The sequence below is a fragment of the Alosa sapidissima genome, chromosome 18 (assembly GCF_018492685.1).
Source record: "Alosa sapidissima isolate fAloSap1 chromosome 18, fAloSap1.pri, whole genome shotgun sequence".
Lineage (NCBI taxonomy): Eukaryota > Metazoa > Chordata > Actinopteri > Clupeiformes > Clupeidae > Alosa > Alosa sapidissima.
Genome location: NC_055974.1, coordinates 11,769,716 through 11,795,828, shown reverse-complemented (window position 1 = coordinate 11,795,828; position 26,113 = coordinate 11,769,716). Strand labels below are relative to the sequence as shown.

The window sequence follows — 26,113 nt, the reverse complement described above, 5'->3', positions numbered from 1 at the left end:
GAAAGGGTAGGAGTGGATCTATGAGATTTTGCAAACTCTTAATGGGCATAGTCTTTAAGTCTGTGTGTGTGTGTGTGTGTGAGAAATCCTCACCGGCTTGACTTTTGCCATCGAAGCGGACAGTGAGGCCGAAGTCCGTGGAGACCTGGATGTGGCGGGAGTTCATGGCAATGGTCAGGCCCCGTCTGGGGCTCAGCGGGGGCACCACTTTCTCTCCATTGACCTAACGAGAGAGCAAACACAGAGGGACATTAGGGAGACTTGTTATGTAACACGTAACACATTCGTTTGTGTATTTGGAATGCTATTCAACTCAGAGCCATTTCCCCCAGAATATATTGATTTATTAAGAATAAAAATATATTAAATATATTAATAATTAAGTAGTAACAGATAAAAACAAACAAACAAAAAAAAAACATACAATAACAAAAATAAAGGTCATTTGAGAACTGTTTAGGCTAATCTGCAGATATGCATATTGATGCTTTTGAGTAATGAACTATGGCCCTGATGGGGCCTGCTCTGTCAGTGGCTTTAGATATTGCTGTAGTGATATTTCAGATGTCATACTGTACGTCAGCAGTGAGATGCATGGTCCAGAGCTTGGACTCCAGACTATTAAAAAAGGACGGTTGCTAGGCAGAATAATCATTTTTATGGGAGAAGACTAACTGTCCTGAACGTCTTCCTGAACGTCATGTTCTCTCACCAGGAGAGTCTTCTTCTGCAGGAGACGGATGTTGGTGTCGTAAACGTCCACGTAGACCTCGTGAAGGAAGGATACGCGTTTGTTGCCTCCGCGACGGGCGTTCTTGCCTCGCACGGTGAAGGGCTCTAGCTCGCTGGGCAGATTGTGACCTTGAGACAGGACGTAGGTGTACGCGCCCTGATAATGGTGCTTGAGGTTGTCGAATGTGTGGTAGTGTGGATCCCCCTGGATAGTGCACTTATCGAACTCTGTAAGGGTGGGGGGGGGGGGGGGGGTCACAGAAATAATCTCTCGTTAAACACAAAATCTCAGATAACACACGCATATACAAATTCAAACACAGACCATGCCAAGAGAGGTGTGTGTGTGTGTGTGTGTGTGGGGGGGGGGGGGGGGGGGGGGGGGTGTTATGTAATTACAGTCCTACAAAAGTGCAAGTGTATGTATATGTATGTGTGGTTGGGGGTTCTCACTCTCGGGCTTGCAGTATCTCTCGCCATCCTTGTCTAGGGCGCATATGGACTTGTCGTTGCACTTGAAATCCTTGCATGTCAGGACGCCTCCCTGAGTACAGCTGCACTTCTCCACACAGCTGTCCGTCACCCAAGAGTCTCCCACCTAAAAACAAGCAAGACACTTCCATCACCACCAGCACCCCTCAAATAGCCAACACTCATCTACATCAACACCTCAACTACTGTATTTTACTGTGAATTATGTATTAATTTACTGTAATGTACTGTATTAGTCCTGCATTAATTTCATCATTCAGTTCATGGGTTAACATTTTTCTGGTGTTTCACAGTCTGCTTCAAGCCGTGTGTTTGTGGTTTCCTAGCACTTCCTGTTGAGTCAGTGTGGTGGTCGCTGTGGGGCCGCGTGGGCTTTTATGACACGTACTGTTCCGCCTACACAGGTCTATACAGCCTCAGCAGAAACACAGCTGTCTGCACATCAGCCTCCGCAAAGCCAGAGGCCACAGAACCAGCAAAATAGTTAGTTCCCAGCATGCATTTGAAAGCCAGTTGCCGCGTTTATTATTGTTTCGATTTTAAACAATATGGTTGAAACAATATGGTTGCTGGTGTTTTGAACAATGACATGACAGGATATGCCCATTGAAAATGGTTTAGTTAGGCTAGTTTATTGAGAAGAAAGACAACGTAAACGTGAAAGTACTAGGTATAACCCGGTATAAATATCCAGCTGATGTGAACAACCGAAGCGATGTGCGCTGATGCTGGAAGGCGTTTGTGTGCGAGCGAAAAACGCAACAATCGTCTTTGCATTTGCACTCACGTCGTGGTACTCTCCCTCGCCGTCGACGCAGCCACACCTGGACAGGGACACGCACTTGCCATCGCTGAGGACGTGTCCGGCGTTGCACATGCAGCCCTCCACACACTGGGTGGGCGGCTGAGGGCAGAACATGGGGAAGAGGTCGGCGCAGGTCGGGGGGCAGGGCGGCGTGCAGTCTGAGTAGTGGCTGTTTGGTGGACATGGGAGAGCTGCGGGAACAAACAAATGCAAACAAGACACATTAAAAAAAGATAAGATACACAAATTATATACATATTTACATATATTTTTAGTGGCCCTCAGTTTGATAACCCTTTGCCCTTCAACTTTTCTCTGTCATTCTCTGTTCTTTTCTCCTCCAGTCTTTAAGGCTGTTCAGACCAAGAACAATAACTAAAACGATAACTGAAAGTGACCCCAACGATATCGTTCTCCATGTCGTTATCGTTATTTTTACTAGCTAGAGCGATAGTTTTTTGCCATTATCGTTAAAGTCATCGTTCTCCCCTCATTTTCCCCCTCTCTCTTTGCCCGTTCACTCACGGCAGAAGGTGCTGTTCCTCCAGCTGATGGTCACTCCGGCACTCTGGCAGGCCTGGGCGTAGGCCTCCACGTTGTCGCACAGCGTGGCCTGCATGCCGTCGTACTCGCACATGTCGTACACGCAGTTGCCCGTGAAGGGCTCGGGCGGCAGCACCGAGTGGCAGGGCTTGAACTTGTCCGACATGATGACGCCGGAGCACTGCGCCTCGAAGGCCGCCTCCTCCGAGGAGGTGCAGTTGGGGTGCACGTCAGGACGGGTGTCTGGCTTGCATCTGAGGAGGAGGCAGAGAGGAGGTCAAGGACAATCGAAGTGATGTGTAAGAACCAAACTAGGCTGTTGCTTGACTTCATTGAGAGGATATTTTCATTCAAAACATTCCTGTATATCACAGCTGCGCATCAGGGAGGATTGGGGTCATTTTGCCCCAGAGCTCTGGGTTGTTCTGACAACTTCTGTAAGATAAACTCCCTTTTAATGCTGATACTTTGCCATGAATTTGAATGTTTGCTTGATTTACTGCCCTAAAATGAAATGTTATACTTTAGTGATGAAGTAGGTATCAGAAAGCCATAGTCATAGATACAAAAAGCTTGTGAATGTGGTACAATACGATCTGAATAGAGGGTGTGTTAATGTTTGGTCTTAAATTATATTGAGCTGTTAGGAGCACTCTGAAACCAAATACAAACTGCTGCTACAAAATTGAAACATCATGGGGGATGAGCAACACTCCCTGGACAGGTGTTGACAAACACTAATGTGGTAAAAGAAATCCTTTCAGGGCTTGTGAGCCTACAATTGTGGATATTTATAACTGCTTGCATCATCTTTGGTTGACATGATGCAGTTTTCAGATAACCCAATCCAACACAAACCACAGACAAACTCACATGCACACAGACACAAACACAAACCAAAACACACATTCAATCCTACAGAAACACAAATGTTTTGTCTGCACTCGCTAGTGAATCACACTCATTGTCCCCGACCCAGTAGAAGGTAACACAACCCCCAAGGTAACTTTTCCCCTTCTGAAGTCGTGTCCCCTCTGGGCACAATGCTGCATTATTGAGAGCCCCTGACGCTTGTAACATGAGCAGTGCCTGTTTTGCAGCGCAGTATTGGCGAGCCAGCCAGTGCTGTGTTCCAGAGCGGTTCAAAAGTGCACTCACCCAGGATCACTGTCGCCTTCAGATTTCCAGCTATTGCCCAGCTCGATGACGTCCTTGGCTGGGCGGCCATCGGGCATCAGGTTATCATCTGATGGTTTGCCATTGTAGTTTCCACACATGCCACAAACCTATGAAAGTAGACAGTGCACGGATAAACACTAGATTTAAGTGGGCCAAGACCTTGAAATACTATAAATTAGAATTCAATCCATGTTGTTTAATTTCAGTTTTCATGCAATAATACACAGACTTTAATATTGAGTTTGTTATGAAAGAAACACTGTCATATCAAGTCTGATGGAATCTCACCTTATCAAAGTAGTCGCCTGGCACAGTGATCTCCAGGTGATGGACGCCATCAAACTTGACGATGAGGCCGAAGTCGGTGTCCAGCACGGTGTAGACGCCGCTGGTGGCGACGCGAGCGGCTGCTCCTGGGATGGTCAGAGGGGTGCGGATTCTGCGTCCGTCCAGCTACAGCAGGAAAGAAGGACATGGTGACGCTCTAAAACCACTACACTACGACCAAATATCACGTGATTACGGTATGTGCATGAATACGGTGTGTATATGTGAATGTATACATATATGGTCTTGACATTAGGCTCTTGTGTGCTACCATGCTGTGTATGTATGGTAATGTAAGTAAGTAATGGTAACATTTGACTGTCCCAGCCCAAGACTCTCCCAGGCCAAGTGTGGGTGACTAAGACAAAAATATTACTGCCAATGTTTATGGATAATTCTCTGAATCATGTTTTGCCTGATGGATACAATGCATAATATATATGGAATTCAGAAACTGACAGAGAGAAGTTTTATATAGATTTTTGTTTCATTTTGTACTTCAGTGCAAGTCTTGCATTTTAAAAATCATCTTTATGTGTCGGACTCTCACCAGCACGCGGCCGCTCTTGCTGAGCATGACGGTGGCTCCGGGCAGGGAGACGGTGATGGAGCCCACGTACGACGCCTCTGGCTGACCGCGCTCCTCGTTCTTGGCCACGATGGTGAACGGCGTGACCTGGGTGCTGTTGCAGATGGACACCAGCGTGTAGGTGCAGGTGCCCATGTAGGTGTGCATGACGCCATCGAAGGTGTAGTAGTGGGGGTCTCCAGCCACATGGCATACGCCCACACCTACGACAGACCAACAGTCAAATGGTCAACTAAGGCCAAGCCAACATCTGGTTTGTCAATACATACTGTATATGGTGGCAAGTATCATATCATGAGCCTACATATGTGTCTTTTTATGAGCATGGGGTATCTGATAGCAGATATCAGATGGATTCTAAATACTATATCTTTCTTTGCCATCAACATGTCAACTAATAAATTTAAGCTTACACTGTGAAGCGGTTAAGCTCGGGGTGAGGAAAGAATGAGGCAACTAATCACATCAGGAGCTGATAGTGAGGGTGAAGTACAACTTGTAACTTTGTCTTAAGAGTTTCATAATCACAACTGCAACTGTAGCAACAGGACTTGGTCCAAAAGCCTATCAGTGATCCAGATCAGTCCTGTGTATTTAAGTGATAAAGTAGAACATTCCCATGCTGTGTGACCTCTATGCCACCTTGTTTTGCTCAGACTGCTTTAGACATGCCTAGACAAAGTGTTGATATTTTATCAACACCAAAGCAGAACCCCTTTGGATTATTTTAAGGTGTACCCAGGATATGTGCACATCTCTTTGGTGTTCATCAACAGTGCCAAGGTGTCTACACCGCATCAAAGCTACATCCTTGCCTGGACATCATTGTTGCACAGAGAACAAAGAGACCTAACTTACGGCAGACTTTATGTGGGCCTTTGAAGCCTTGCATTAGGCTGCACTTAAACCTCCCTTTGAATAAAATATGCTTTTAAAATAAAACAACAGTAGCTAATCCGGTGATAGATTGATAGATAGATATACTTTATTAATCCCTAGGGGAAATTTTAGGGGTGATGATCTTTATGTGGTTTATGGGTAAAGAAATCTCTAATTAATCCCTCTCCTCATCATTCTACTCTAAGTCATGAACAGAAAACACCTCAATGCTATCCATAGTTATATATGATAACTTGCACTAGTGAGAATGACTATATAAATATAAAAATCCTACCGCTTGAGTGACAGGCCAGTTCGCCATCGTAGACCTTACACTCCTGGGCGGGGCTACACTGCCAGGGCTCACATGTGACGTTGTTGAAGGGCCCACAGACACAGCGCTCAGAGCAGTCGTCAGCCGTGAACCAGCTGTCTCCCACCTGAAAACACACACACACAGACACACACACACGCACACAAACATGCATACACACACACACACACAGTCAGTGAGAGGAGCTAATTTCAGCATGCTAGAGAAATAATGACATAATGACTCAGTGAGTAAGTAATGCCTCTGCGGTGTGCTCAGACATTGAGGCCAAGCAAAACCAACTCAAATATGCAGGAGCTTAACGGCCAAAACAACAATGTCAGCATTATTTCAGATAAAGATGAATTTCTCCTCAGTAGAAAATAGTTTAAAGCCATGTTGATAGTGAACTGTAGTGCACGCACACACACACACACACACACACACACACACACACACACAATCCGAGCGGTGCCATACCGGTCGGTAGTTGTTGTCCTTGTCGGTGCAGCCACACTGGTTGAAGGGCACACACTTGTCCCCACTGAGCACCAGCCCAGTGTCGCACACACAGCCCTCCACACACGGCTCGGTGCACGTGCCGGCCGAACCAGGCTCCTGGCAGCTGGGGGGGCAGGCCGTGCCACATGACTCATAGTGACTGCCAGCGGGGCACTTCAGAGCTGAGAGAGAGAAAGAGAGACGGACAGACAGAGAGAGAGAGAGAGAGGGAGGGAGAAAGAGAAAGATAGAAAGAGAAAGAGGAAGAGCGCACACGAGAGAGAGAGAGAGAGAGAGAGAGAGAGAGAGAGAGAGAGAGAGAGAGAGAGAGAGATCAGGGAAAGGGGAGAGGGTGTTAAGGGGGAAAGACAGATTAAGTCAGAGAAAAAGGGAGAAGGGCGAAAAAGGTCAGGAGAGGAAGATAAAAATAAAGCGATGCAGAACGGAAAATATGAAGAGATAGAGAAGGGAAAAAGAATGAGCAAAGAAAGAACAGAAGGGGAAGGAGATGTGGGAGAGGTGTGGAGAGCCGTAAATCAACTGATCCACCTGGCTGAGTTCAGAGCCTTCCTGCGGTTTGGAACTTTCAGACAGGCCCAAGCAAGCCTCTCACAAGTCAACCGTGGGTTCTAACGACAGACTTCAAGACAGATTTACAGTATGCCCTAGGCCTCAGCATTTCTCTCTCTCTCTCTCACACACACATACACACACACACACACACACAGACACACACAGACACAGACACAAACACACACACACACACACAGACACAAACACACAGTTTATAGTTTATGTATTCAGCAGAATATGCACAAGCAAGGAGGCAAACACACACACACACACACACACTCGTTATGACAAGGCATACTTACGACAGAAGGTGTTGTTCCTCCAGGAGATGGACACTCCAGCCTTGGCACAGAGGTCAGCATAGGACTCAATAGCCTGGCACAGGGCCACGGCACTTCCGTCTGTGCCACACTGGTCATATACGCAGTTCTCAAAGTAGGCTGAAGGGGGCACCACGGCATGGCAGGCCTTGAATATGCCTACGGAGACAGACAAGAGATCTGCTTGACCACTTGGACATCAATGGGCAGTGTAACTGATAGAGTAAAAAAATGGAGTATGGTGATCTGTGTGAGTGCATGAACTCGCACCATTGGGGTCGGTGATCATGCCACAGCTGGTAGGCTTCTGGGCTTCGCTCTCAATCGTAGCGTCACAGTTATCTATGCCACCGCCATGGGTACAGCTGTGGAGGGGGACGTTAAGATGGGGAAATAGAGAACATGTTAACCGTTACATCTTCAAGAGGTCATTATGATCGGCCATTATCGGTCAGTGTGTTTTCACTGTGATTTCAGAAAGAGAGGTGCCACTCACTCTGGCCTGTCATCAGGGACCTGCCAGCTCTCTCCAAGTTCGTTGGTGTTAGTTGCTGGTCGGCCATCTGGTTTTAGATTGTCGTCTCCAGAATTTCCATTGTAGTTTCCTTTGGAGAATGAGGAACAGAGACGTGTCAGGGGTGTGTGTGTGTGTGTTGGTCGGGCTCTTAATTACTGGTATACCAATGGAACATTCTGGAAAACCTTTGAGGTGTCAGCACATTGCTCATGGCTCTTACCACACATTCCGCACAGAAGGCCGCTGTAGGAGGAAGGCAGGGTGACATCGACGTGGTGGTTGCCATCGAAGCGCACGCGCAGCCCAAACTCCGTCTCCAGAACCACGAATTTGCCACTCAGGGAAATCTTCACATTCTTCTTGATGGTAACCGGTGGAGTCACCCTAAAACCGTTCACCTGTGGTGGACACACAGACCACTTCATTTAGCTGCACCAAGTCTCTTAGCTGATAAACAAGAATGCTCTTCATCTGCAGCAGGTGAAAACCTCTCTGTGACACAGGACTTTACATGCTTGTCAATGCATCAAGTGTACAGGCAATGAAGTAGTGGGACTGAAGCAGAAGATACCATGTTCAGTAAAAGTGTTGTCTCACTGCACTTTCCTTTCAGAATGCGCTGTCGCAATTGAGCTGCATTGTTCAGTCCTTTTCACTGTGGCCTGTAATCTCCACCTGTTCTGACACGGCACACTGAAAGTGCTCGTTAGGCCCTATTCTTCAAAAGCTTTTTGGAACTCACCTGGACTTTACGGCCCTTTTCCAGGATGACCCGCTGGCCATAAACATTAATGACCACGGCCCGGACGTAGGAGACTTTCTTATTGCTGCCGCGGTGCTCATTCTGGGTCTCGACCGTGAAGTACGGCAAGCCGGAGGTCTCGTTGCAGGGTTTGGTTAAGGTGTAGGAACAGGAGCCCATGAAGTGATGGGTCTTATCATCAAACGTGGTGTAGTGGGGATCTCCGGACACCGAGCATGTTCCCTTATCTACATGGGAAACAGACATTTACAGATATTACAGAATTACAGAACACTTGCGTAACAACAACATAACAATGAAACAACAATTTCACAATGGATTTCAAAACTTTCAGGCAGAATGACTTTTTTTTCTTTTTTTTTTTTTTTATCAGCAAACCGATCGTACCCAGCGGTTGACAACCATAGTCGCCGTCTTGCAGCTTGCATTCCTCTGTGGAGGTGCATGTGGTGTTGCGACACTCGATCGCCCCACCACCGTTGCACACACACTGCTGCGTGCAGCCCTGCAGGTACCAGCTCTCGTTCACCTGTGCACAAAAACAATAATAGATCGTCGTCATATAACAATTCCACGTCAGAGCGACCACATATGGCCTCCGTTCACGAGGAGTTGGACTCCGATTCACCCCGCCAATGACCCAGTGTGGGCCCTTGTTCACTGGGTCGGTGAAAGTGTTTGCTTTGCCACCTCAGATGTTTCTTGGCGAGACATGGAAACAGAAGCCTTGTAAATGGCTTTATGGGCAACCACAGGGGAAAGACCCATAGTTACATGTATGTACATGCCTTGCATAAGCTCAATGTATACATTGTACATGTGAAACAACATTTTAAATCTAAAACTAATTTTGAAAAGAATAATCTGATGTGTAAATCTTTTGTACTGTATATGTCTGTATAGTTTAGTTTTCATGGTATCTAAAGACTGTCTCTCTCCCTCTCCCTCTCCCTCCCTCCCTCTCCACCTCTCTCTCTCCACCTCTCTCTCTCTCTCTCTCTCTCTCTCTCTCTCTCTCTCTCTCTCTCTCTCTCTGTGTGAGCACAGACGGTGTCGTTGTTTCGGCGTGGACACTCACAGGGTGATATGAGCCTTGGGGATCCACACAGCCACAGTCCTTGAGCGGGACACACTGGTCGTTGCTTAGAACGAAGCCGGGGTTGCACTGGCAGCCCTCCACACACTTGCTGCCACAGCCCTGCGGCCCGCTGACCCCCAGACAAGTCTCTGGACAGGAGCTGACGCACATGGTGTAGTGGCTGTTCGGGGGGCAGGCCAATGCTGCAGAGACAGAAAGACGGGGGGGGGGGGTCATGTTACTGTGTAAGTTCATGTGGGGAACAGAAGGAGAAAGAGAGAGTGTGAGACAAAAACAGAGAGAGAAAGAGAGAGAGACAGAGAGAGAGAGAGAGAGAGACAGAGACAGAGAAAGAGGGGGGAAGACTTACGACAGAATTCTGGCTCCCTCCACTGGTGGACCAGCGCTCCTGCACCCAGGCAGGCATCGGTGTAGGCCTGGAGTTGGTCACACAGCATCTGCTGCATACCGTCGTAACGGCACATGTCAAACACGCAGCTCTGGAAGAACGGCAGCGGGTCCACCACCTTTACGCAATCTCTGGACACGGGAGGACGCGAGAGAGGCCAGGAGTGAGACAGATAGTACACAACACCGGTTGAGAGACAGCACAAAATGATGACTCTCACAAGTCTCAGTGTGTTTCTCACAAGTCTCACTGTGTTCTCACAAGTCTAGCACAGTGTCTGTGGTGTCTGTGATATGTCCTTACCTGAAGGGACCCGCGGGGTCCTTGAGCTTCCCACAGTTAGCAGGGTTGGTCACAACAGCCTCCAGCTCTGGTTTGCAGGGAGGGTCAGGGGAAACATCAGGCTTGCACCTATTAAACACAGATTTGAGTCAAGTTGACATGATGGATGGGTGGTATTATATATATATATAGTATGAAATATTCATATATCCCTGTTGTGACTAATAAATAACCATTGAGAGCACTGAGAATAGCCGGATGGCTGAAACATCTGCTCTGGCTTTTTATTTAAAAATACTTTGTCTAGTCACCTTCTTCAGAGAGCGAGCCACTCATAGCCTCTTGCTCACAGTATTGGTTCGCACCTGGACTTAAAAACGGTCATCTAAGCGCAACAATCCTTCTTTGCCTTCTGACTAATAAATGACCAGAAGGTCAGGGGTATATCAACAAAACAAGTCAGACTAAACTTATTCATAGCATTAAAAACTAACGGTCAAGTTTCCCTATCAAGAAATTTGCTGCACAAGTTGCTGCAACCTCTTGTGCAACTATTTGAAAAGTAAATACCCTCAGTAAATCTGCCCCTACTGGGAGCACTAATACCTACTCAGAGGAGAATGAAAACACGATATTGTGAAACAGTGGAATCCGAGAGACGGTGAAGGTGCACACACTCACACATCATCCTCATCCTCATTTGTCTGCCAGCTGTTCCCAAACTGATCAGAGCTCTCAGCCTGGGTACCATCTGGCTTGGTGAAATCATTGCTGGGGTTACCATCAAAGTCTCCGCACAGGCCACACATCTGGTCATGATATGTGCTGAGAGAGGTCAGACACAGAGTGAAGAACGTGGGAGTGGCCGAGAAATAAAAAAGACAAAAGTAGAATAAGGATGAGGATTTTCCAACTGAAGTAACACACTAAAAGATTCACCAGCAAGTGAAACAAGAGATTTAAAGCGCTTATCTTTATAAGTGGCATGGATGTGTGTGTGTGTGTGTGTGTGTGTGTGTGTCCAAACCTGGGCACGGTGATTTGGGCATAGTGGTTGCCATCCCAGCGCACTCGGAGCCCAAAGGTGGTCTGAAGAGTGATGTACTGCCCAGCCAGGGACAGAGACATCAGCGGAGATGGCGAGTGAGGGAGGGCCACTCTACGCCCATCCACCTGCACCATGCGAGAGAGAGAAAGAGAAGAATGAGAAGACATAGACAAAGAGCAGTGTGAGAGAGAGAGAGAGAGAGAGAGAGAGAGAAAGAAAAGAAATATAGACAAAGAGCAGTGTGAGAGAGAGAGAGAAAGAAAGAAAGACAACGAAACAAAGAGAGAGAGAGAAATAAGAAAGAAAGACAAAGAACAGTGAGAGAGTGAGGGATGGATAGAGAGAGAGAAAAAGAAAGAAAAAAAAATGATAAGTGGGGGGGGGGGGGGGGGGGTCAAGGGTTAACACCTACAGGCCATTGACCGTAAATCGCTTCCTTGTTAAGAGATAAGAGATAAGACCTCTGAAGTAAAAACCCCCTCTGATCCCCTTGGAAGATTAAAGACCAGAAGAGCTGCGCTCAAGTAGAGCATGTTGTAACATGGCCAGGACTTATTTAAATAGATTTGCCTGTGTGTGTGTGTGTGTGTGCGTGGCAGTGACAACAGTATAGATGGCAGGATGAATGTAGTTATTGAAGAGGAGGGCAGATGTAGGAGATATGTCCCATTAATCCCGAGATTACTTAGAGGCTGGAATATGGATAAAATAAAACTTAATCATGCAGATGTGTGCGTGTGTGTGTGTGTGTGTGTGTGTGCGTATGTGTGTGTGTGTGTGTGTGTGTGTGTGTGCGTATGTGTATGTGTATGTGTATGTGTATGTGTATGTGTATGTGTATGTGTTTGTGTTTCTTTGTGTTGGGGGATATGGTCGTTGATTTACAGTATGTAACCAACATATAGAAAAGCAACTCTACCCACAATAGCACACAATATGAAGGCCCATATGGGTTCTGATGCTAAATCTGCTTACCAGCGTTCTTCTGCTCTTCATCATGGTCACCGTGACGCCGTCGACCGTCACATAGAGCTTCCTGAGGTATGAGGCGCCGGACACTCCTCTCTCTTCATTCTTCGCCTCCACTGAGAACCACGGCCCTAAAAATGAAGAGAGAGAGAGAGAGGCGGTGTGGTCAATCTCACTGAGCTTGGGCGACGGGTGGCCCCAAACCTGACGGCGGATTTCTGGTGGATTTCAAATCCTTCCAAATAATTTCCTCACTGATAAAATATTTTAGAGTAACGTTAAAGGCAGAACAGAGGTTTGAGTACAAGACAAAGCTATTTCCATTTCTTTGGTCTCAATTGATGCATTATCTAATTCACCATAAGGGTGTTTTATAAGATGTGTGGGTCAGGTTGATGGAGTTCCCATTCACATCCACCAGGGGTCACCCTCTCACCTGTGCTGTTCTTGCAGGTTCGTGCCAGGGTGTACGTGCAGGTGCCCATAAAAGTGTAGAATTTGTCATCAAAGGTGCTATAGTGAGGGTCTCCTGAAATCGTGCAGTCTTCAAAACCTGGGAAAACACACACAACCTGAGCATGGGTATTATGTGCAACACTGGTGAATGGCTGCCTAGCTCGAAATTTACGAACTACACTTAGTTACGTCCTAACTTTAGAGGACCTAAGACCTACGACCTGCAACATCTTCCACAGAATGTGCAACTCAACTCAACTCAACAACTTATGTAGGTCAGTTTAAGCACTGAAGTCCAGGAGATGAGAGCCATACTTACCGACAGGGTAACAACCAACAATGCCTTCCTGGACCCCACACTGTTGCATTGGGGGGCAATCGGTGGCCTCACAGGTAACAGTGGGGGAATTGCACTTGCACTTCTGCTTACAATCGTTAGAGTAGAACTCCTCACCGGACTGAAAAGCCAGGAGGACCATTGTTATCATAAAATATCAATAAAAAATAAAAAAATTAAAAAAAACACTGTCGGTGTATATGTTTATGGATGTTATTGCATGGTCAGCATTAATAAATAAAAATAATATATCCCTTAAAGGAGTACCGTCACACCGGTGTGACGGGAATGTTGAGAAATGAATGAATATCTGGGTTCATTGAATTCAACATAGAATTTTAGAACCTTTAATTGTTGCGGAACTTAGAATGTTCAAAAACCTACACCTTTAAGGGTTAAAAAAAAAATCACACACCTCATAGTACAGTCCATTGTGTTCACATCCGCAGCTGTCGTTCTTGATGCACTTGCCAGCGCTGAGGACGTATCCTGGGTTACACACACACCCCTCAGCACACGTCCCGTTACACTGACCAGGAGTTGGCAGGACACAGGAAGGCTGGCAGGGTGAGACACAGGACTCAAAGTGGCTGTTGTCAGGGCATTTTAGAGCTGTTGGGGGTCAAAGGAACATCAATAATGTTAGACATTGTCTTAAGACATTGTCTCACTTTATATAGCCAAGGGCCTTAAGCCCCTAAACTACAACCTGGCCTATAATGCTAATGAGACACATTAATTATTAATAATTAAAAGCAATATAGCTAGTGATTGTGATGTTGGTAGCAGATATTACCACACCTATGATTACCTACGGCCAAATCACCGCCATAGTGATATTTCACCACTCTCACTTGTGCAATTTTGCTTAAGCACTATCTTAGGATCAATGTTTAGAATGTATGTGCCGTGATAGCTGGTCCCTAGAGACTCACGGCAGAAGGTGCTGTTCCTCCATGATCCGATGGTGACTCCACGATCCTGACACTCATTCACATAGGCCTCTATGGCCTCACACAGGGCAGAGTGCAGTCCATCCAGCTCACACACGTCAAACATGCAGTCCTTATAGAAGCTCTGGAAAACAACATTTAGCATTATGATTGCTATATGGATGAATGGTATTCTTACAGTATAATCGGAAAACCCTGATTTAATACACTGGGGTTTCTCATCCACATTCCTAATGCACAACTAATATTTAGTTAGTTTGTAACTCACATTTGGATTAACCCTGGGGTGGCACATGGCAAATGGTCCTTTGCTGTCCAGTATCATTCCACAGTAGGCAGGAGACTCATACTCATCCTGCTGGTCATCTGTGCAGCCTGGATAAACCTCATCGGGTATCTTGTTGCATCTAACAATCAGGAAACAGTTACGTTAAGAATCTCTCCGCCTGTGTTTATTGAAGTCCATTTCACCCTCTATTGAGTTGATTTACATAGCACCATTAACACTTCATCTTATTTTAGGGAGGGCACACTTGACTAAGAGCAAACTATCCATGCCTGTGTGGTAACTGTGAGTGTGTGTGTGTGTGTGTGTGTCTATGCGGTCTTACTCTGAGTCAACGTTCCAGCTATCCCCGAACTCCACAGGGCTGGTCACCAGATGGCCGGAGGAATTCCGGAAATCATCCTTGGCATTCCCGTTGTAGTCTCCGCACAACCCGCACACCTTGTTCTTATAACTGGCAAAACGATAAGGGCAGACATTATGCACCACTATGACTAATCGGTCACTACATATTTAGGTGTATTTTAGGTGTTTAACAGCTTTGACTGTTGTTACTCACTCTGCAATCACTTTGATGTCCATGAAGTGGTTGCCATCGTAGCGAACAGTCACTCCAAAACTCATGGCCACGGTGTAATGTTTTCCAGACTTGTAGACAGAAACTTCTGGATCTGGGCTGAAAGGCACGTTCACTCGGGTCCCATTGAGCTGGATGAGACACACACAGCACATGCAGTGATACATATTTCATGGGCCACTGCTCTATTTTACGTGTAAACAATCAACTGCTGCTCTCTGGGTAGAAATAGGAATTAATCATCAAATAACCAAAACATACTCATTAATGGCCACAATTTCTTTTTTTTTTTACTTTGTCTTTTTGTCTCTTTTTTAAAGTATATTTTTGGAGCTTTTGCTTTTTTGCAGATATGACAGTGGAGAGAGACAGGAAGTGAGAGGGAGAGAGAGATGGGGTGGCACTCTGCCACCCGCTTGCACGGCAGCTCCTATAGCCTACTTTTCTTCTCTTTAACTTCTCCTCACCTGCACATCTCCTCCTCTCAGAATGGACACTGTCACCCCTTTGGCATGGACGTGCACAGAGTCCACGTAGCTGATTTTGTAATTGTTGTGTCGGTTCTTATTGGTCACGTAGACCTCATAGTGAGGCACGCTGGTGGTGTTGCAAGGTTTCGACATCAGATACGTGCAGTTGCCCATGAAGTCGTACTTGCGCTTATCAAAGGTGGTGTAGTGGGGATCAGAGGTGGCAATACAGGTGGAGTCGTCTGGAGGCAAAAAACAAACAAACAGCAAAAAAAAAAAAAAAAAAAACACTGAACATTAGAGGCGGACACTAAAGAGAAGCATGACAATCATGAAAAACACACATCTGGCCCGATGACCACCAGATGGTGTCGCCCACTGATTCGACAGTGCTGCTCAAAATGAGTTTGACAGTGTAGCTATGCGCGTGGTCATGGGATCAGAATGGTCATTATGTAGTCATCTTCATTCCCAGCAGAAGGCATCGTTTCTGTAAGACACTTGGTGATTTTGAAGTCAAAAAGTCTTTTATTTAGAGCAACAGTCTTTGTTTGAATACAGAAGTCAATGGTGGCCAGTTCTTTTTGTTTACTGTTGTACAGTGTCAGTAACTGAATATATTTCCTTGCCAATTTCAATTGGCATAGACAAGCAAAACATTTACGACAACTGACATGTATAAGGCAGGAGTGCCTTTCTCGAGTGAACTATTCCTTTAAGTTCATTGTTGAACCTTAGATGTCCTCAACTTTAATTTGTGCACATGAGAGAAGGGAACAATGGCCGGCTGAATAGCTTGCTCTGACCACACAAAAGAGTCAAGCCCATGAAAAGTATCAGCTTATTCACAGTGTGAGCCTGAGAGGGAGGAATGTGACCTCAAAATATGTGACTTATCTATGGTTTCAAAGATTTAAAAAACAAGGCACAAAAGAATAGTAAGGGGTAACTGTTATTTTCAGAAATAGTTAAGGGCTTTGTGGTTTCCCTCTCAAACAGCCGCTGCTGGACTCTGGGCAATTTTGTGACTATCCAGTAAAGCATTTATGAAGTCACTCTTGTTTTTGTTCTTACATACTCTTGGAGGAAAACGAAGCTGACGTGAACAACACCACTTACCTTTGGGATAGCAGCCATGGACTCCATTGACCTCTCGGCACTCCTCAGTGGGAGTACAGCTGTTGTCCACGCAGTTGAGAGTGTAGTTTCCAGCACAGCGACACAGCTTAGAGCAGCCATCCCCAAAGACGATCTCTCCGGACTAAAGAGAGGAAATAACAGCAGGTTATACAGTATTTATATATTTACACAAATACAGTTGTGTACCATAATGCTGTTACTCAAACTTCCCTTCCCCTCCATAAGAAACTCTTTGTACCTCATAGTAGTTGTTATTAGCGTCAAGGCAGCCACACTTCTCCACAGGCACGCAGCGCGAGCCTCGGAAGAGATAACCGGGCTTGCAAAAGCATCCGGTAATACAGGATCCAGTGCAGTTGGTGGAAGGCTCCCTACAGCTGGGGATGCAGGCTGGGCCACACTCGATATACTCCGCATTGGGGGGGCACTTCACTGAGGGGGGAGAGGGGGGGGGGATTAGAGGGAGAGGGGAATGGAGACAGAGACAAAGAGAAATGTGAAGTTCACATACTCACAACTACAGATCTACCAAGATTCAAGATCTGGAAAAAGGCTCCGTTCAATTGATTGATGGATAGAATAGTTAGTTATCTTTTGGTTTGTCCATCAGGGTGCATGTATAGGCCACTTGTTGGATTATAAAGTTGGGTAGCAAGCAGTTTTATCTAAGACCAATAATTTACATTTTTTGATAGTTCAAGCTCTTCTCTACTTGACAAAATTATCTAAATGAAGGATCTTTCTCTTCTAAACAACAGATATACCTGGAGTGGTTGGTTTGGGAGTTGTTGGCCGGGGCGTTGTAGGTTTGGGCGTTGTAGGTTTGGGAGTTGATGGTTTGGGAGTTGATGGTCGGGGTGTTGTTGGTTTGGGTGTTGTTGCTAATGAAAGACAGAATGACCATTGTTGTAGTGACTGTAAGCTTACTTAATTTAAAGCATACACTTAAAGCATTTAGTTATACAAAACTCACCAATGGGGTAGCAGCCCAGAAGTCCTCCCTGGATGCTACACTCTTGTGAAGGGGGACACTCTCCATCACTGCAGCTGACGAAAGGAGGATTGCACCTGCACTTCAGGTCACAGTTAGAGGTGTACCACTCCTCTCCAGGCTGAAAATGAAAAGTAGAAAAATATTAGTAACCATTTAACAACTGCATTATATAAGCTGAATAAGAAAGTGGAGAATGATGTCTTTTGGGGGAAGTATAGAATAACCACTAATACAAACAATCACTCATCAGAAAATAAGTCGGTCATTGCATTAATGTAATCACCTGGTAGTATTGGCCATTGGTGTGTTGGCATCCACAGCTGTCGTTCCTAACACACTTGCCAGCACTGAGAACGTATCCTGGGTCACACACACACCCCTCTGCACACGGTCCATTACACTGCCCTGGGGAAGGTGTGACACAGGAAGGCTGGCAGGGTGGAGCACAGGACTCAAAGTGGCTGTTGGGAGGGCAGGTCAGGGCTGTTGATAGAAAAAAAGACAAAAATAGTTATTCATTTGTAAATTCTTTTTTTTCTTAACAAATGTACAGAACCACCAACAACATAAAGGCGATTAAGACTCACGGCAGAAGGTGCTGTTCCTCCATGATCCGATGGTGACTCCACGATCCTGACACTCATTCACATAGGCCTCTATGGCCTCACACAGGGCAGAGTGCAGTCCATCAAGCTCACACACATCAAACATGCAGTCCTTGAAGAAGCTCTGGAGCAGATCAGAACACACAACATGGAAATATATCGTTAGCTCACTTTTAAAATCTAAAGTGTATCTAAATGTTGCAATAAAAAGACTCCTTTATCATAAACCATTTTTCATAATGGACGTGCTTTTACTCACATTGGGATTAACCTTGGGGTGGCACAAAGCGAATGGGCCGTTGCTTTCCAGTATGATTCCACAGAAGGCAGGTTTCTCATATTTATCTTGTTCCTCTGGTGTACAACCAGGTACAGGCACCTCAGGAGATTTGTTGCATCTGTGTACACAAAACAGAGGTAAACCACAATTTAGATGCACATGTTGAGTCCATTAATTAGCGGTCAATGTGCCTTAGTCTGTCTTCATGCCTAACTGTCTCATGCTACCAAGTATTTGCAGAAGCCAAAGTACTTATGTCCTCAACTACATGTACATTTTATATGGTAAAACGTTGCTATGGTGCTCCCTGTAAAATCTTACTCTGGGTCAGAGTTCCAGCTGTTTCCAAAGTCATTCGGTTTTGTCACAAGTTCGCCTGTAGGTGTACGGAAGTCGTCCTTGGGGTTGCCGTCGTAATCTCCACAAAGGCCACAAAGCTTCTCTTTGTATCTATGGAAGCAAAAATGTTTTGTTTTAGTTTATATATCAGAGCAAGATAAAACAGCTGATTATTCCAGTAAAACCAGCCTTATGGTATTGAAATCCACCTGAAAAATACAGAATCAATGTACGAGCATGAACCAGTATCCTGATTTTTACTCACGCTGCAATCACTTTGATGTCCATGAAGTGGTTGCCATCGTAGCGAACAGTGACTCCAAAACTCATGGCCACGGTGTAATGTTTTCCAGACTTGTAGACAGAAACGTCTGCAGCTGGGTTCACAGGCAGGTTCACATTGGTCCCATTGATCTGGGGATACACACAGAGAAGAGAGTGAAGGGACATGCAGACACTTCATACACATATGGACACCTACTACTTTAAGTACAATGTTGAACCACTGCATGACATTTGAGCAGCACTTCATAAAGGCATCCTATGGGAATAGTTAGAATCAAAATATTCTGCATGGATATTTTGCACTTCTATTTTTCAATAGCTGTGTGCTACTTGCATCCTATATCTTACCCGCACGGTTCCTCCTTTAAGGATAGATATGGTCATTCCATGGACGTAGACATGCACCGCTGATACGTAGCTGATTCTATTGTTGTTGTTGCGGTTCTCATTGGACACATGGACCTCATAGTGTGGCAGACCAGTGGTGTTGCATGGCTTGGACATCAGATAGGTGCAGTTGCCCATGAAGTTGTAATTTTGCTTATCAAAGGTGGTGTAGTGAGGATCACCAGAGGCAATACAGGTGGAGGTGCCTGTGGATGAAAAAAGATAGATACTATTAATAGATACCAAAAGTTAAAGCATGCCGCACAAAATCTCAGAAACTTAAAATGTTCATGAGCAAAAGAGATAAAAAAAAAAATACCTTGAGGATAACATCCAGGGACTCCATTGACCTCTCGGCACTCCTCAGTGGGAGCACAGGTGTTGTCCACGCAGGAGAGAGTGTAGTTTCCAGCACAGCGACACAGCTTGGAGCAGCCATCCCCAAACACAACCTCTCCAGGCTGATGGAGAAACAAGTTTGTTAGGAGTCATCTTATTTTGGTGATACTTAATCCAAAGATAGGTTAAATACCACAAAAGTAATATTTCTGTCTTGATTATACCTCATAGTAGTTGTTGTTGTCATCCAGACAGCCACACTTATCAACGGGAACACACCGGTTTCCTGACAGCACAAAGCCTGGTCTACAGAAACAGCCGCTTACGCAGGCCCCAGTGCAGTTACTGGAGTTAATGTTGGGTTTCTGGCAGGTGGGGACGCATGACGGACCACACTCCAAAAAGTCAGAATTAGGGGGGCACGTCACTGTATAACAAGAGAGAATGAAGAAGTTGAGAAAAAATGGAAGAGGAAATAAATGCAGAGATGACGAGGAGACTTTCATGTTAGGCTACTTAATTATTTAAAAAATAAAAATAAAAACATGTTATCAAGTCTGTACATATGCTGGCCACTAGGACAATCTAGGTAGTGAATTAAAGCAGCAGTATTGTTACTTACCTGGTGTTGTTGTTGGAATTGGCCTTGGTGTTGTTGGTTTTGGAGTAGATGGTGTTGGTGTAGATGGGCTGGGTGTGGAAGGTTTGGGTGTAGTTGGTTTGGGGGTAGTGGCTGGATAGAAGGGGGAAACAATCAGTTGTTAGAGTTCTGGTACACAGTATAACAGTATCTAATATTACTGAAATATCTCATACATTGTTTGACAAAATTACAATTGTTTAGCTTTGAGGGCATACATCACAAACTAACGGAAAGGTTCTTCATATATTAAATAAAAAAAAAATACACTACCAATGGGGTAACAGCCCAGAAGTCCTCCCTGGACGCTACACTCTTGTGAAGGGGGACACTGTCCATCACTGCAGCTGACGAAAGGAGGATTGCACCTGCACTTCAGGTCACAGTTAGAGGTGTACCACTCCTCTCCAGGCTGAAAATGAAAAGTAGAAAAATATTAGTAACAATTTAACAACTGCATTATATAAGCTGAATAAGAAAGTGGAGAATGATGTCTTTTGAAGAAAGTATAGAATAACCATTAATACAAACAATCACTCATCAGAAAATAAGTCAGTCATTGCATTAATGTATTCACCTGGTAGTACTGGCCATTGGTGTGTTGGCATCCACAGCTGTCGTTCCTGACACACTTGCCAGCACTGAGAACGTATCCTGGGTCACACACACACCCCTCTGCACACGGTCCATTACACTGCCCTGGGGAAGGTGTGACACAGGAAGGCTGGCAGGGTGGAGCACAGGACTCAAAGTGGCTGTTAGGAGGGCAGGTCAGGGCTGTTGATAGAAAAAAAGATAAAAATAGTTATTCATTTGCTAAATCCTTTTTTTTCTTCAATAAATGTACAGAACCACCAACAACATAAAGGCGATTAAGACTCACGGCAGAAGGTGCTGTTCCTCCATGATCCGATGGTGACTCCACGATCCTGACACTCATTCACATAGGCCTCTATGGCCTCACACAGGGCAGAGTGCAGTCCATCCAGCTCACACACGTCAAACATGCAGTCCTTGAAGAAGCTCTGGAGCAGATCAGAACACACAACATGGAAATATATTGTTAGCTCACTTCTAAAGATTTAAAGTGTATCTAAAAGTTGCAATAAAAAGACTCCTTTATCATAAACCATTTTTCATAATGGACGTGCTTTTACTCACATTGGGATTAACCTTGGGGTGGCACATAGCGAATGGGCCGTTGCTTTCCAGTATGATTCCACAAAAGGCAGGTTTCTCATATTTATCTTGTTCCTCTGGTGTACAACCAGGTACAGGCACCTCAGGAGATTTGTTGCATCTGTGTATACAAAACAGAGGTAAACAACAATTTAGATGCACATGTTGAGTCCATTAATTAGCGGTCAATGTGCCTTTGTCTGTCTTCATGCCTAACTGTCTCATGCTACCAAGTATTTGCAGAAGCCAAAGTACTTATGTCCTCAACTACATGTACATTTTATGTGGTAAAACGTTGCTATGGTGCTCCCTGTAAAATCTTACTCTGGGTCAGAGTTCCAGCTGTTTCCAAAGTCATTCGGTTTTGTCACAAGTTCGCCTGTAGGTGTACGGAAGTCGTCCTTGGGGTTGCCGTCGTAATCTCCACAAAGGCCGCAAAGCTTCTCTTTGTATCTATGGAAGCAAAAATATTTTGTTTTATTTTAAATATCAGAGCAAGATAAAACAGCTGATTATTCCAGTAAAACCAGCCTCATGGTATTGAAATCCACCTGAAAAATACAGAATCAATGTACGAGCATGAACCAGTATCCTGATTTTTACTCACGCTGCAATCACTTTGATGTCCATGAAGTGGTTGCCATCGTAGCGAACAGTGACTCCAAAACTCATGGCCACGGTGTAATGTTTTCCAGACTTGTAGACAGAAACGTCTGCAGCTGGGTTCACAGGCAGGTTCACATTGGTCCCATTGATCTGGGGAAACACACAGAGAAGAGAGTGAAGGGACATGCAGACACTTGATACACAAATGGACACCTACTACTTTAAGTACAATGTTGAACCACTGCATGACATTTGAGCAGCACTTCATAAAGACATCCTATGGGAATAGTTAGAATCAAAACATTCTGCATGGATATTTGCACTTCTATTTTTAGATAGCTGTGTGCTACTTGCATCCTATATCTTACCCGCACGGTTCCTCCTTTAAGGATAGATATGGTCATTCCATGGACGTAGACATGCACCGCTGATACGTAGCTGATTCTATTGTTGTTGTTGCGGTTCTCATTGGACACATGGACCTCATAGTGTGGCAGACCAGTGGTGTTGCATGGCTTGGACATCAGATAGGTGCAGTTGCCCATGAAGTTGTAATTCTGCTTATCAAAGGTGGTGTAGTGAGGATCACCAGAGGCAATACAGGTGGAGGTGCCTGTGGATGAAAAAAGATAGATACTATTAATAGATACCAAAAGTTAAAGCATGCCGCACAAAATCTCAGAAACTTAAAATGTTCATGAGAAAAAGAGATAAAAAAAAAATACCTTGAGGATAACATCCAGGGACTCCATTGACCTCTCGGCACTCCTCAGTGGGAGCACAGGTGTTGTCCACGCAGGAGAGAGTGTAGTTTCCAGCACAGCGACACAGCTTGGAGCAGCCATCCCCAAACACAACCTCTCCAGGCTGATGGAGAAACAAGTTTGTTAGGAGTCATCTTATTTTGGTGATACTTAATCCAAAGATAGGTTAAATACCACAAAAGTAATATTTCTGTCTTGATTATACCTCATAGTAGTTGTTGTTGTCATCCAGACAGCCACACTTATCAACGGGAACACACCGGTTTCCTGACAGCACAAAGCCTGGTCTACAGAAACAGCCGCTTACGCAGGCCCCAGTGCAGTTACTGGAGTTAATGTTGGGTTTCTGGCAGGTGGGGACGCATGACGGACCACACTCCAAAAAGTCAGAATTAGGGGGGCACGTCACTGTATAACAAGAGAGAATGAAGAAGTTGAGAAAAAATGGAAGAGGAAATAAATGCAGAGATGACGAGGAGACTTTCATGTTAGGCTACTTAATTATTTAAAAAATAAAAATAAAAACATGTTATCAAGTCTGTACATATGCTGGCCACTAGGACAATCTAGGTAGTGAATTAAAGCAGCAGTATTGTTACTTACCTGGTGTTGTTGTTGGAATTGGCCTTGGTGTTGTTGGTTTTGGAGTAGATGGTGTTGGTGTAGATGGGCTGGGTGTGGAAGGTTTGGGTGTAGTTGGTTTGGGGGTAGTGGCTGGATAGAAGGGGGAAACAATCAGTTGTTAGAGTTCTGGTACACAGTATAACAGTATCTAATATCACTGAAATATGTCATACATTGTTTGACAAAATTACAATTGTTTAGCTTTGAGGGCATACATCACAAACTAACGGAAAGGTTCTTCATATATTAAATAAAAAAAAAATACACTACCAATGGGGTAACAGCCCAAAAGTCCTCCCTGGACGCTACACTCCTGTGAAGGGGGACACTGTCCATCACTGCAGCTGACGAAAGGAGGATTGCACCTGCACTTCAGGTCACAGTTAGAGGTGTACCACTCCTCTCCAGGCTGAAAATAAAAAGTAGAAAAATATTAGTAACCATTTAACAACTGCATTATATAAGCTGAATAAGAAAGTGGAGAATAATATCTTTTGGGGGAAGTATAGAATAACCATTAATACAAACAATCACTCATCAGAAAATAAGTCAGTCATTGCATTAATGTATTCACCTGGTAGTACTGGCCATTGGTGTGTTGGCATCCACAGCTGTCGTTCCTAACACACTTGCCAGCACTGAGAACGTATCCTGGGTCACACACACACCCCTCTGCACACGGTCCATTACACTGCCCTGGGGAAGGTGTGACACAGGAAGGCTGGCAGGGTGGAGCACAGGACTCAAAGTGGCTGTTGGGAGGGCAGGTCAGGGCTGTTGATAGAAAAAAAGACAAAAATAGTTATTCATTTGTAAATTCTTTTTTTTCTTAACAAATGTACAGAACCACCAACAACATAAAGGCGATTAAGACTCACGGCAGAAGGTGCTGTTCCTCCATGATCCGATGGTGACTCCACGATCCTGACACTCATTCACATAGGCCTCTATGGCCTCACACAGGGCAGAGTGCAGTCCATCCAGCTCACACACGTCAAACATGCAGTCCTTGAAGAAGCTCTGGAGCAGATCAGAACACACATGGAAATATATTGTTAGCTCACTTTTAAAATCTAAAGTGTATCTAAAAGTTGCAATAAAAAGACTCCTTTATCATAAACCATTTTTCATAATGGACGTGCTTTTACTCACATTGGGATTAACCTTGGGGTGGCACAAAGCGAATGGGCCGTTGCTTTCCAGTATGATTCCACAGAAGGCAGGTTTCTCATATTTATCTTGTTCCTCTGGTGTACAACCAGGTACAGGCACCTCAGGAGATTTGTTGCATCTGTGTATACAAAACAGAGGTAAACAACAATTTAGATGCACATGTTGAGTCCATTAATTAGCAGTCAATGTGCCTTTGTCTGTCTTCATGCCTAACTGTCTCATGCTACCAAGTATTTGCAGAAGCCAAAGTACTTATGTCCTCAACTACATGTACATTTTATGTGGTAAAACGTTGCTATGGTGCTCCCTGTAAAATCTTACTCTGGGTCAGAGTTCCAGCTGTTTCCAAAGTCATTCGGTTTTGTCACGAGTTCGCCTGTGGGCGTACGGAAGTCATCCTTGGGGTTGCCGTCGTAATCTCCACAAAGGCCGCAAAGCTTCTCTTTGTATCTATGGAAGCAACATTTTTTTGTTTTAATAATAATAATAATGCATTTTATTTATGGGCGCCTTTCTGAACAATCAAGGTCACCTTACAAAATCAACAATAAAACATTCAATCCATTAAACAAGCAATCAGAGAAAACAAGCAATACAATAACAAGATAATACTAAAGCAAAAGAAAGAAAGAAAGAAAAAATTAAAGAGAGTAGGCCTGTCTGAAAAGATGAGTTTTTAGGTGAGATTTGAAAGTGGTTATGGACGTGGAGTGTTGAATGTAGTGGGGCAAAGAGTTCCAGAGGTGGGGGGCTGAGTGACTGAAAGCTCTAGACCCCATGGTAACCAGACGAGCAGGTGGGAGGATGAGCTGGATGGAGGAAGAAGATCTGAGAGAACGGATGGGTGTCTTGATATGGAGGAGCTCAGTAAGATACTGAGGAGCAAGATTGTTAATAGCTTTAAATGTAAGGAGGAGGATCTTGTAAATTATGCGGTATTTGAAGGGGAGCCAATGAAGTTGCTGCAGGACAGGTGTTATGTGACTGATGGAGGGGGTTCTGGTAATGATGCGGGCAGCAGAGTTTTGGACCAGTTGTAGTTTATGGATGGATTTGTCAGGTAAACCATAGAGGAGAGAGTTGCAGTAGTCTAGGCGGGAGGTGACCAGGGTGTGAACCAGAATTTCAGCATTGTTGGGGGAGAGAGATGGGCGCAAGCGAGAGATATTACGTAAATGGAAATATGCTGACCGAGTGATGTTATTGATGTGGGACTGGAATGACAAAGTGCTATCTAGGATGATACCCAGACTCTTAACCTGGGGGGAGGGGGACACAGATGAATTGTCGATGGAGATGGAAAAGTGATTTATTTTAGAGAGGATGGATTTGGTGCCAATAAGGAGGATTTAAGGAGGTT

At 44.9% G+C, this 26,113-nt stretch overlaps 2 protein-coding genes across 2 annotated transcripts in view; one reads left to right on the top strand and one right to left on the bottom strand.

Annotated features, from left to right (window-relative positions):
- The window catches only part of trappc14 (trafficking protein particle complex subunit 14), a 21,325-nt gene extending 20,216 nt beyond the window's left edge, over nt 1-1,109 (top strand). Inside the window, exon 11 of the transcript XR_006024824.1 lies at nt 1,071-1,109. The gene's annotated coding sequence lies outside the window, so the exon portion shown is untranslated. The remainder of the gene's footprint in view (nt 1-1,070) is intronic.
- zanl (zonadhesin, like) overlaps nt 1-26,113 on the bottom strand; it is a 49,392-nt gene that overhangs the window by 6,151 nt on the left and 17,128 nt on the right. The window contains exons 45-102 of the mRNA XM_042069484.1: nt 25,075-25,203; nt 24,733-24,871; nt 24,459-24,600; nt 24,155-24,354; nt 23,851-23,989; nt 23,560-23,670; nt 23,162-23,364; nt 22,918-23,059; nt 22,561-22,805; nt 22,194-22,342; nt 21,911-22,039; nt 21,569-21,707; nt 21,291-21,432; nt 20,985-21,184; nt 20,681-20,819; nt 20,390-20,500; nt 19,992-20,194; nt 19,748-19,889; nt 19,390-19,634; nt 19,022-19,170; nt 18,739-18,867; nt 18,397-18,535; nt 18,120-18,261; nt 17,816-18,015; nt 17,512-17,650; nt 17,303-17,419; nt 16,777-16,970; nt 16,518-16,659; nt 15,396-15,640; nt 14,911-15,059; nt 14,677-14,805; nt 14,334-14,472; nt 14,048-14,189; nt 13,528-13,724; nt 13,095-13,233; nt 12,756-12,872; nt 12,326-12,450; nt 11,330-11,475; nt 10,984-11,127; nt 10,324-10,431; nt 9,982-10,151; nt 9,612-9,814; nt 8,921-9,062; nt 8,513-8,760; nt 7,991-8,168; nt 7,750-7,858; nt 7,524-7,618; nt 7,236-7,412; nt 6,340-6,542; nt 5,842-5,986; nt 4,629-4,870; nt 4,040-4,204; nt 3,731-3,858; nt 2,555-2,826; nt 2,012-2,220; nt 1,186-1,330; nt 713-960; nt 94-223 (exon numbers count right to left, since the gene is read on the bottom strand). Of these exons, the coding sequence (XP_041925418.1) occupies nt 94-223; nt 713-960; nt 1,186-1,330; nt 2,012-2,220; nt 2,555-2,826; nt 3,731-3,858; nt 4,040-4,204; nt 4,629-4,870; nt 5,842-5,986; nt 6,340-6,542; nt 7,236-7,412; nt 7,524-7,618; nt 7,750-7,858; nt 7,991-8,168; nt 8,513-8,760; nt 8,921-9,062; nt 9,612-9,814; nt 9,982-10,151; nt 10,324-10,431; nt 10,984-11,127; nt 11,330-11,475; nt 12,326-12,450; nt 12,756-12,872; nt 13,095-13,233; nt 13,528-13,724; nt 14,048-14,189; nt 14,334-14,472; nt 14,677-14,805; nt 14,911-15,059; nt 15,396-15,640; nt 16,518-16,659; nt 16,777-16,970; nt 17,303-17,419; nt 17,512-17,650; nt 17,816-18,015; nt 18,120-18,261; nt 18,397-18,535; nt 18,739-18,867; nt 19,022-19,170; nt 19,390-19,634; nt 19,748-19,889; nt 19,992-20,194; nt 20,390-20,500; nt 20,681-20,819; nt 20,985-21,184; nt 21,291-21,432; nt 21,569-21,707; nt 21,911-22,039; nt 22,194-22,342; nt 22,561-22,805; nt 22,918-23,059; nt 23,162-23,364; nt 23,560-23,670; nt 23,851-23,989; nt 24,155-24,354; nt 24,459-24,600; nt 24,733-24,871; nt 25,075-25,203 (9,389 nt within the window). The remainder of the gene's footprint in view (nt 1-93; nt 224-712; nt 961-1,185; nt 1,331-2,011; nt 2,221-2,554; nt 2,827-3,730; nt 3,859-4,039; nt 4,205-4,628; nt 4,871-5,841; nt 5,987-6,339; nt 6,543-7,235; nt 7,413-7,523; nt 7,619-7,749; nt 7,859-7,990; nt 8,169-8,512; nt 8,761-8,920; nt 9,063-9,611; nt 9,815-9,981; nt 10,152-10,323; nt 10,432-10,983; nt 11,128-11,329; nt 11,476-12,325; nt 12,451-12,755; nt 12,873-13,094; nt 13,234-13,527; nt 13,725-14,047; nt 14,190-14,333; nt 14,473-14,676; nt 14,806-14,910; nt 15,060-15,395; nt 15,641-16,517; nt 16,660-16,776; nt 16,971-17,302; nt 17,420-17,511; nt 17,651-17,815; nt 18,016-18,119; nt 18,262-18,396; nt 18,536-18,738; nt 18,868-19,021; nt 19,171-19,389; nt 19,635-19,747; nt 19,890-19,991; nt 20,195-20,389; nt 20,501-20,680; nt 20,820-20,984; nt 21,185-21,290; nt 21,433-21,568; nt 21,708-21,910; nt 22,040-22,193; nt 22,343-22,560; nt 22,806-22,917; nt 23,060-23,161; nt 23,365-23,559; nt 23,671-23,850; nt 23,990-24,154; nt 24,355-24,458; nt 24,601-24,732; nt 24,872-25,074; nt 25,204-26,113) is intronic.